Raw genomic sequence first — 10924 nt, 5'->3', positions numbered from 1 at the left:
AGTACTCATCCTTGTATGAAGCACTACTAGTAGCCATATTTCAAGAGAATGTGGCCAAAAGACTTTTGGTAAAATTTCTGGGAGAATTTCGACAAAGTTTCCATGTAGGAGGAGCAAAATCTCAAAAGAAATATACAACAAAATCATTGTGCCAAAAATGCGTATGGATGACTCAAGGGAGAAATCCGGCGGAGTCTCCTTTGTATGGAGATCAAAGTCTCAAGAGAAACTGAGCCAAAAATAGCGCATGAACCAACAAAGAGTAACCACTAGGCATAAACTGACATACTACTCAAATAAATTATTAGATGACTGCCAGATTGGCGTCAAAAGCACCTATACTTGTCTATACATAACCTATGGCAAGGCAATGAAAGAGATCTTCAGTGACCTAACCCACCTCACACTGGGTAACCCGACCCCTAGTGCTCAACTTCAAAAAAACCTTACGCAATGACCCTCACAAAAGGTTATGCATACTCGACTACCCACAGTCTCAGAAAGGGCTCTTCTGGACCGAGGTCGAGGATGCCAAAAACAAGCCAAAATGCGGCTCCACAACGTCATACAGTGGCAGTATCTGCAACTCAACATACATGTAACAGTAGTCTTTGCTACACTAGCGAGATCTACTCACAAACAAGCGCCAAAAGAGTGCAAGCAAATCTGAGCTGATACCTCTCCCTACGGGGAGTGAAAAATCTCTCTCAACAGAGCACAGTAGCACCACAAGTGCTAATCACGCATAGAGCTTCCACTACAACATGAATTTGTCAAACGTAGCCAAGTAGGCCAAGCATGTAACCACGTTTGCCATACATGTGCCAAAATAGGTATGGCAATAACAAGCTCTCTAAAAAATGCAGAGAAAAGTGTGAAGCACCTGTAGCAAATAAACACCTGTGAACCTATCTCCACCTGTACCTGTGAGCCAACATAGCTATGTTGAAACTCAAAGAAAATCAATCTTTGAACCTCATAGAGCATGCATCACTACGCACTCCTATGTGTATCAAAACACTCTTCATCAAAGATGCCAATGTCGAAAGTGCCAGAGAAGGCACCGTCGAGTCAATCCAAGAGAGAGAGAGAGAGAGAGAGAGAGAGAGAGAGAGAGAGAGAGAGAGAGTGTGTGTGTGTGCGTGCGCGCGCGTGTAGGAAGAATGTCGAGATGATCTAATTGAGGTGTTGGTATTCCCTTCAAGCCGTTTGTATACCCTAGCTCCCTCCATGTTAGGTCTCGCTACTGATAGTAATGGAAGCGGGAGCAGTGCGATCTATGGCACATAATTTCGAACATGGATTCCGGGTCGTGGTGCCCATTGGATATGCCAGAGAAGTAAACTCGAACAGGCAAAGTAAAACGGCCAATGGAGGAGGTTCATGTTTACAATAGGACTGGTTCACTTGACCTTCTACACTTTTCCACCCGAAAGCAGAACCAACGTTTAGACTTTCCACTGCGTGGTTCACACACACAAGCAACAAAGAAAGCAGATGCACAACGCAATGGCATTTGATTGGCTAGAGCAATGCAGTTGTGGGTGGGGTGACCTCAGCACTAAAGGACACGGGCCATTCAATTAAGCCCAAGCGGTGGGATCTACGACAGGCGAGCTAGGACACGCAGATCGGGACACACGCAGCCGTAGGATGACCCCGAGTAAACTAGGACACGAAAAAGTAAACTTGGACAAGCAGGGAGCCTGTCTGTGTTTACTTATCATGCATATGTTTGGCATCATGGTCAACATGTGCGCACGGGAGTCTTGGATAGGCGACAAGCCTTGCATGGCCCCCACCTTGATTCAAATCCCGCGTGCAACACCTAAACGCCCATTTTTTTGAGCCCTTAAATCTCCTTGAGATTCGTGCGCACGACCCCTTACCGTTGATCCCACTGCTTGGCCTCATTAAATTTCCGTGCCCTTTAGTGTTGAGGGTGGGGTGGGCAAGCCGGAACATTGAGAAGCCCTCTGGGGCATGAGTCAGCACTTCAACTAAGCATGGCTAGCAAAGATGGGTGTGGGTGCAGCCTCACTGTAGGCACTTGCTTTGAGAGGTGTGGGTGGCAGTATGAACCCGACTATAAGACGGTTATGTTTGACCACTATGGCAACGTACACGCGTAGCCTAGTGGACAAAGTAGTCGTGTAGCCTAGAGAGCCGCATTTAAATGCAGTCCGCAGTGTTAGAAAAAAACCGGGGTACAGTGTATTTTAATCGGCTAAAATCATAGAATCTCGATTAGATTTTGAGCTTGCCTTGAAGAAAACTGGCAAATTTACACAAGAAATTTAGTGTAAATACCGGCGAAAGCTTCAAATTTTGACCTAAAAACCGCCAAAATTTCAAGTTTGCCCCAACGCTAGAAAAAAACCAGGCCATAGTGTATTTTAACCGGCTAAAATCATAAAATCCCGATTACATTTTGAGCTTGCCTTGAATAAAATCGGCAACTTTACACAAGTTTTAGTGTAAGTACCGACAAAAGCTTCAAATTTTGACCTAAAAACCGGCAGAATTTCAAGTTTGCCCTTATTTGCTTCGGTTGGGAAAAATGTATATTTTTCTAGCCCTGGTTTGCCCTTATTTTCTTCGGTTGGGAAAAATGTATTTTTCTAGCCCTGGTCCGGTGCCCAATTATTCAGCGCCAAATACGGGTCCACTCCACCGACCAAAGGCATTTAATATTGGTGGGACTTTGCGCTTTATTTCCTTTCCGTTTACGAAATTGAGGTACGTTAGGGGTGAGCCGCAAAGGGATGCGATGGTTGATTGCAAGAGCGAGGAGGAGGAGGAGGAGGAGGAGGAGGAGAGAATGGCGAGGATGGGGTGGGTGGAGCTTATCATACACTCGGCCACGGATCTCAAGGACGTCAAGACCATAGGCACCATGCACACCTACGTCATGGCCTCCATCCAGAGAACGGGCCTCACCTACAGCCAGAACGAGGACGTCGCCAAGGCCATGACTCCCCCGGACCCCAGAGGCGGCTGCAACCCCACGTGGGAACACCCCCTTACGCTTTCCTTCACTTGCCGCGACCTCACCGACCTCAACAGCAGCGCCTTCCTCCTCATACGAATCTTGGCCGCCCCCTCGCGCCTCTCCCCGTCACCGACACCTGTCGGTGCCACCCTCGTCCCCTTCTCTGTCATCACCTGCCAAACCGACCCCTCCTCCGGCCAGCCCCTCTGCCTCACCGGCACCTGGCAGCGCTCGACCTCGCGCGTTCAGCGCCTTTCCGGTCGCTATCAGGGCTTTCTCACGTTCTCCGTTCGGGTTAGGCTTCAAGAGGGGCCCTTCCCCTTTTCTTCTAATAGCTCCTTTTCTTATAGGACCCTCTCCCCCGTCTCCTCTATGAGAAGCCAACTTGGCCACTCCACAGCCCACATTGACCCCACTGCCCCTAGCCCCTCCTTCCCCTCCTCCGGCGCGCCGTCTTCTCTCTACGACTCTGGCGACATGGCTGGTGCCTTCGTCGTTGGTGCCTTGGCTGTTGAAGCTTGGGACATGGCTGGTTGGTCCTAAATGATGTTGAATAGATTATCTGAGTTAAGACAATGCGAGCGCGAGCAGGAGCACGAGCACAAGGATTCGAACCCTAGTAGAAGGGAAGAGCTAATATTCATATCCTCACTAATAGTGCTTGGAAATTCTCCTTCTCCTTGTCCTAAGTTATAATGGTGGTAATTCATGGATGACTTCCTCTTTGGCCTTACTAATGGTGCTTGCTACTATTATCATCCCTAATCATGGTGGCTATTCATAGTTGGCATACTCTTTGCCCCTTACTAATGGCCCCACGAATCATGTTAAGCGTACCACGTGAGTTCACCCGAAACGGTTTTCTCTATTTCAAAGGGATTTTAATATTTCAAAGAGTTGCAGAATTCATTTACAAAAGGGGTTAAAAAATGAAAGTTTTATAAAAACAATTACAGATATATGAAAAAAAAAGAGGTCTCTTAATTCATGGTGAAGTGTGTGTGTAGAGGGATTTCATAAATACCTCTTGAATGCACGTAATACAAGTATTCTTAAAAGGTGGATCCCTCGGGAGTAATGGTGGGTGATGAGGAGCTAGCGTCACGATTTTTTGCCCTAAAAATGTTCGCTTGCATCTTGTTGTTAGCCCTAAAATGAAGGTGGTAATTGGCGCATGTAGGTAACCCCGTTGATTTTAGATGGAAAAATATATTTCATTAGTTGAAAAATTGGATGAATTGGGAGCTTTCAATCTTGAAAGAAGAGTTGGAAGATAAGAGGGCAAGTTTGTGGGGGCTGGATGTAGAGAGGCAAGTGTGGGGAGTGGACCTTGCAATTTTTTGGATCTCTCTCATCTTCAATATGCATAGTTACAAAGATTGTGAGTGTCCTTAAAGAAAAAGTGTTACCAATCTTATTGTTGATTATGCATTGTCATTTTCTAAATAAAATAAAGATCAATGTACCCTATTACCTACTTTTGTGTGAGCATTTTCAATTTCATTTTTTGACAAATTTCCCAGATTCTTAACCATTATTTCAAAGCTCAGTTTTTTTCCTTCTTAAAAGCCAATAGGGATACCAAGTACAAACCTCAGTATAAACTACCATACTGAGTATTTGACAATTTTTTCAAATTGATTCAAAGTAGCTTTTTTGCCTTCTGAAAAGCCAATTAGTGTACCACATACAAACCTCAAAATAAAATTTGTGTTTATCATTTTGCTTTTCTGAGTTACTAATGATAGTTGATGTGGTTGTAGTTTATTGAGTGTCTTCTCATTTCCACCACATGTATCTCAGTACTTTGTCTTGAAGCCCTCTCTAATAAGCAAAATGGTACAATTGGAGACTAGATTTCAATATTGGAAAAGGTATTAGTTCTTTCATTATCGAATCCGTGACATCTAATGTGCTCAGCCATAAACTACATGTTCCTAATTCTCAATAAATTTCAATATTTGAAAAGGTATTAGGGTCTTTCATTGTCGCATCGGTGACATCTAATGTGCTCAGCCACAACTATATGTTTTGCAGTGGTTCTTTGAAAAGTTCTGTAAATCCTTATGTACAAATGAAGCAAATGTAAGCAAAGAGAGTCTTCTGCTTGTGACTAACTTGCAAATTGGGAATAGGAGTTGGTATCAAAGCTTCCAACCCCATAGGCATTGTAGCTTCAATGTTACTTGCGTCATAGCTAACATGACGCAGTTTAGACTCTAGGGTAAAGGGGCAAATAAGGAGATGTGCCAAAACTAAGACAACATCAAATAACATGTGAACTATCTTCAAAATGCTTGGGATTCATAATGGAGATGGCCTCCAAAATGAAGACAACTTAAGACGAATCCATTCAAAACTATTAATCCCGATGCAAGATCAAATTGTACCAATTTTAATTTCCCCTCTATTGTTTTGATTGCCCTTATATTGGCCCCCTTCACCCGCATCAATATACAAACATATCAAATATTTGTGCTTTATGTAGATACCAATTAAAAATTCAAGTTGAAGATGCGAAGTAGATGAATAAACGATTGCACGATAAAATTAGCTTTGCAACATCACACAAATAAATTGTATGATTATAAAGCAAAACCAAAACTCACGTTGAGTGGAATCTAGAATGTAACCCATGTTTGTGTGGAATATGCTTTCTAGTAGAGTTTTCTAGTGAGAATGAAACTTTTTTCTACTCTAGTTACGTATGCTCTCTCTCTCTCTCTCTCTCTCTCTCTCTCTCTCTAACGTTACGTATGCTCTCTCTCTCTCTCTCTCTCTCTCTCTCTAGTTAGAGAGAGAGAGAGAGAGAGAGAGAGAGAGAATGTATGTGTGTGCGCACACACGCGCAAAAACCGTAGAAGTGTGACTATTCTCCAATTTACAATCCATAAGCATTTAATTTCCTACAAAACAGATGAAAGAATGAAAGCTAGAGCCAGCTATATTAAAAACAATTGATATCAAAAATAGTGTATACTCTAGCTACAAAGAATACAAACAAGGAACAAATATAAAGTAGCTCCCACTTGCAAATCAATGCCCTTTGTGGAGATTTGCAGTATCCTGGGAATGGGGAAAAAAAATATAACTCGCTCACTTTTGCAAATCAATGATTGTGGAGATTTGCAGTATCCTACCTTCACCTCACAAATCCTTCCAAAATGTATGTACACAGCCTGTGTAATTGACATCATCAGATAAAACAGTGAATTTGAGTTCTTGAATGGAGTCTTTGAGGAGAGCTGCAACTTGCAAGCTCCAATGATATGTTTGTGTGCACTTCTCACACACCCAAGATAACCTTGCATTATCATCATATATACCTGCTATTGCCTTCCTAAAGATGCTGGCTGACCGCTCTGAATAGAAGCACCAGGAGTCCTGCCAATGCGCTTGGCAATATAACTGCTGCTTTGGGAAAAGCATTCTAATGTTTTGGCCTCAAGATCAGCAATAGACTTTTTCAACTGCAGCTTTCTCAAGTTATCCATCTCTTCATAATTTGAATCCAGAGACTCCAAGATTGTTTTATCACTTGCACCGTGCTTCATGGGTGGCATCTTCTCTCTCTGAGCTGAACCAGCCTTATAATATTCAAAGTAGGACTCACGTTTCAATGCAAAATCTTGGTCATGTGTAGAGGTAGGCAGCCAAAAAGGCTCTGTTGATGATTCCGGCACATGGGGTGATGTGCACCCTTTGCTTTCAGATACTTCTCCACTTGAAACAATACCCATTTCTGCTGAGGTGAAGGAATCCGGTTTACCTATTTTTGTCTCCTTTTCAATGTCAAGGGTCGTCCCACCTACAAGGGTCGCCCCATCTACAGTGTCTTCGTCATAATGGGAGGCTTCACATACAGGCTTCACATAATGTCCTGCCAATATTTGGGCATTTAAGTCATGCTCAAAAGAGGTTTGTGGCTGCAAATATGCATCGAAACATCCTTCTTCGGGCAATTCAGTCCCCACCAACACGTTTGAAACATCCAGATGATCTATGAGCACAGTCTCACATACTGTTGACTCAATTCTATCCTTGAATGTTTTATACAGCAACTCGGTAACCTCATTGTCATCAAGCTGGCAAATTTCACCACCATTTCTTTCGTTTGATTGCTCAACACTAATAACAGCTTCATGCAATAACTCCCCTTGTGACAAAGGAGAACTGATTGAAGTTAGATTTTCTTGACTAAGCTGAGTCTCCAAGTCCAAAAGTTCTAGATCGTGTTTAGACTTCAGACACTGTATTTCTTGTTTCTGCTGCAACATCAGCAATCTTAGCTCATCAGAGTAATCATCACCCTCAAGCTTGTGTATCATTACATCTCCTTCAAAACTTGATAAATCAGACTCTTTTGTCGGAAAAATCATTTCCACTTGTGCGTCAGTGATGACTTCCTCCATATTTTGTGAGGCCAATATGTCACGGCTACAAGTTTCTGCATTCAACCTATCAAAACTGGCATCCAATGACAAGTCCGAGCCACCACCTTCGAGCTGCTCTGAAGAAAAGTCGCTAAAGCATCCCATGCTATCAGGCTCTTGGCGTGCATGATGGGACTCAGATGTATTAAAGCCGACCTCTTCAAACCTTCCATGAACTAAAGTCCCATTCAAAGAGCAAGGAGCCTCTCCAGCTTCCAAAGCAGGAGGAATGTCCAGCTCATTTTCTTCAGGTCCTTCGACATCTGAACTTTTCAAAATATGTTCTTGCGGCATGGAAACAAAATCAATGACTTCTGCCTCCTCACGACAAGGTCCTGGCTTCCAATCTGGAAGTAAAGCCGTAAGCTCAGCATCAATCATCCCTGCAATGACTGTGGGGTCTTGATCGATCAAATCAAGCTCTGCGACCATTTCATTTGCAACATCCATAGCTGTATCAGTCTCAAGTTCAAAGTCAAATTGAATATAGCGGACCCCCCCTGCAAATGAGACACGGAATCAATGCAAGAGTTTAAAAGCACAGCAACCATCATTTTCAAACTCATGATATCTTATCACGTGCATTTCATTGACTGACTGTTTATTCCAAAAACAAAACTGGGTCTGCTTTTCACAAGGGGCTTCTTCTATGGAGGGTCCCCTTTCAGGTTCTAACATTTGAGACACACATAGCAGGCAAGGAAGACCGACAATGTCGTAAATTACGGCTGCTACCTAGACAAAAATCAATAAGACAACTCACCTTTCAAGCTGGTGATTCGAAACCGAACAAGGACCTTCTTGTCATCTTGTTGTTTGACCTTAATTCTAAAATCTCTACTTCTTTTCCGTCGTAGTGCCCGTATATGGAAATCTAGCCCATGATTCTCAGATGGCGTAGGACTGGATGACATAGGACTAGACTGTGTAATACTCCCTTCTTCTGTACCCTTCTCCCGGCAGACTTCAACTTCTTTTCCTGTGTCTTCAGATTGTGTTGCTGGCTGTGACTCTGAAGCTTGGAAAATTGGATAGAGGTCCCTTAAGTCGTCATGAGGATCCAGAGTCATAGATAGGCAGGAGTCCAAAACTCTTTGATATTCGTCCATTTGCAGAAACTGATCCATCAGTAGCTCTTTTGCATGAAGCCTTTCCGAAGCAGAGGCTATACACTTCTCAACAAACTTGCGCATCTCCAAATCCTTCACCTTATTCAAAGCCTCTGGTTTCCTACCCTGCAAATAATGCACACAGGAAAATGTCACACTTCTTAAATCACAAGAAAATGGAAATTCGTCTGTAGGTACAAAACTTAGACTTGATGAGGGTTAGTGGAGTATTGGCTATGGGTACAAAACTTAACCTCAATTAGGGATTCAGAAAAAAATAAAGAAGAAATAATGTGAACACTACCGTAGTGACTTTCTTGTAGATCTGAGCAGCATTCGTGCACTCACTGTATGGGTACTCAAGCGTGACCAATTCCAATAGACACATACCAAATGAATAAATGTCCACTAGCTCATTGTAATGCTCTTCATAAAACTCTGGTGCCATGAACTCTGGGGTGCCTGCAGAAATGCCATCATGGTAACTGTGGCCCGAGAAACTCCTTAGATAAAAAAATTAAAACGGAATATTGAAACCACAAGGTTGCACTCAAAGGATTCGAGGTGTTATGATATGGTCAGTCACTCACCAATCACACTATGTGCAGCAGGAGCCTGACTTAAGATAACTGCCAAGCCTAAATCTCCAATTTTGACTTCCCCACTGTTCCCATTTATGAAAATATTGTCACACTTCAGATCTCGATGAATAACAGGTGGATTGTGACTGTGTAAATAGACAAGCCCCTGGAGAATTTGCCGAGACCAGTGCTTAATTGCTCTCAAGTTCACATGTTTATGCTTCTGTCTGTACCTGTGAAGGTATGGTAACAAATTATTACAAACAGTGCAGCAATATGAGATCTCTAAGGTCTAAGGTGAACCGTACATCATGGTACATACTTACTGCCTTAAGGTACCAGATGTGAATATCTCAGTGATAAAATTTACATTTTGGCAACGAGGGTCTACCCAGGCATTGCAGAACTTCATAATGTTCTCATGTTTTAGCATCTTCAACAGATGCAGCTCAGAGTACAGGCGCTCCATCTCGCCACTATTATGCAGCTTGTTACGAATATTCACTTGATTCCAGGCAACTTCTATGCCCTCTAGATCATCGAAGGCTCTGTATCTACCCTCATAATTAAGGAACAAGCGTGCCATGCGTTGAAAATGTTAACCATGTGCCAATATGAATTTAAGGCCAGCCAAGCTTAACAGGTAAGGATACACAGTCTTATAGGCCCCTTTTCCGAGGACTTCATCATACTGCAGAACAGAGAGAAGACAAAAGGATGAGGAAACTTGCTCAGCATTAAGCTAACAAGGCACAAGAGTACCTATTTTACATTTGCCTTCATCGCACAAGTTTTGATCAGAAAATGAGATTGATTCTACTACATTACTACACAAATCCTGAAGAGATATTTACCCACTAATACGGAAAACACTATACAACCATTTGAGAGTGCCAAGACTTACTCGACCATATCTTCCTGTTGGGTCTCTTTCCACATACTGAGGATCTTCATCACTCGAATCTCGAACAGATAGATCTTTCGAAATGGAGTCTTCGTCATCATCGGATCTTTCCATAAGAACTACTCCACTACCTTGATGCGGGAGACTTTGAGGAATCTGTGAGAATATGAAGCACATGAGCAGGTGCCCTTCAGCGTAGGTTTTTGAGCGTACCAAATTCAACTAAATATGAAATCAACTTGCTAAATGTGGTAAGCGCAGAGCAAGAAGTGAATTTGCCGCTGAGATCACTTGCTGTGTAAAATCTAGAGACAGCGGAGAGGAAAGAGAGATTGAAAGTACACTCAAAGAACGAAAGAATTCCACCGTTGGGAGCTGCGAGGGAGGTGGAAGTGGTGGGGGTTGGTATCGGGGCGTGTGTGTGTGTGTGTGTGTGTGTGTGTGAGACGGGGGGAAGGGGGGACGCGTGTATGAATGGCCGCGACCTGGGCGACGGAGTGCACAGTGACGGTATGAATGTGAGCGAATGAGTACGCACTCGTGTGTGTGCAACAGTGGAGGTCCCCAATGGGAGGAAAAGTTGGCCGTAAGCGATGGCAAGGGGACAAGCAAAAAGAAAAGTATAACTGCAGTTCAAAATTCCAAGTTCGCAACAGCCAGAAACAGGCGGCGAACTTGACATGACAACGATCAAGGAGAGCGAATGCTAGAGAGAGAGAGAGAGAGAGAGAGAGGATGTGTGTGTGTCTATGGCGTTGCCGCCTCATTAGGAGATTTTGAAGGGATGATCACAAGTTCACAACCTCGCGAGAGAGGAAGTACCTGCAAAAAGCATCAAGAAGCTCCTTGGCACAGTTTTCGTGGCAAAGAGACGGCAACTGATGCTAGGCCCAATGCTCCAATTT

The 10924-nt window shown here is 43.3% G+C and overlaps 2 protein-coding genes across 3 annotated transcripts; one reads left to right on the top strand and one right to left on the bottom strand.

The window, feature by feature from the left end:
- The first annotated feature begins 2611 nt into the window (after nucleotides 1–2611).
- On the top strand, nucleotides 2612–4559 carry LOC147434803 (uncharacterized). The gene has a single exon (XM_086489686.1). The coding sequence runs from the start codon at nucleotides 2612–2614 to the stop codon at nucleotides 3533–3535; it is 924 nt and encodes a 307-aa protein (XP_086345812.1). The 3' UTR covers nucleotides 3536–4559.
- A 1353-nt stretch (nucleotides 4560–5912) lies between these two features.
- LOC147434802 (serine/threonine-protein kinase WNK1-like) lies at nucleotides 5913–10517 on the bottom strand. 2 transcript variants are annotated; one of them, XM_086491216.1, is made up of 8 exons: nucleotides 10362–10517; nucleotides 10020–10175; nucleotides 9769–9806; nucleotides 9442–9669; nucleotides 9125–9348; nucleotides 8839–8996; nucleotides 8189–8660; nucleotides 5913–7925 (listed from the first exon to the last, which is right to left on the bottom strand). In XM_086491216.1, the coding sequence occupies exons 2-8, from the start codon at nucleotides 10131–10133 to the stop codon at nucleotides 6322–6324; spliced, it is 2838 nt and encodes a 945-aa protein (XP_086347342.1). In that variant the 5' UTR covers nucleotides 10134–10175; nucleotides 10362–10517; the 3' UTR covers nucleotides 5913–6321. The 2 variants fall into 2 exon arrangements, with proteins under 2 accessions (XP_086347342.1, XP_086347343.1); XM_086491217.1 differs by lacking the exons at nucleotides 9769–9806; nucleotides 10020–10175; nucleotides 10362–10517 and having other exon boundaries at nucleotides 9507–9649.
- Between the last annotated feature and the right edge of the window lie 407 nt (nucleotides 10518–10924).

The sequence above is a fragment of the Adiantum capillus-veneris genome, chromosome 19, assembly GCF_014529385.1.
Source record: "Adiantum capillus-veneris isolate H3 chromosome 19, ASM1452938v2, whole genome shotgun sequence".
NCBI classification, from domain to species: Eukaryota; Viridiplantae; Streptophyta; class Polypodiopsida; order Polypodiales; family Pteridaceae; genus Adiantum; species Adiantum capillus-veneris.
The sequence above is the reverse complement of the archived record's forward strand: the minus strand, read 5'-3'. Positions and strand labels throughout refer to the sequence as shown.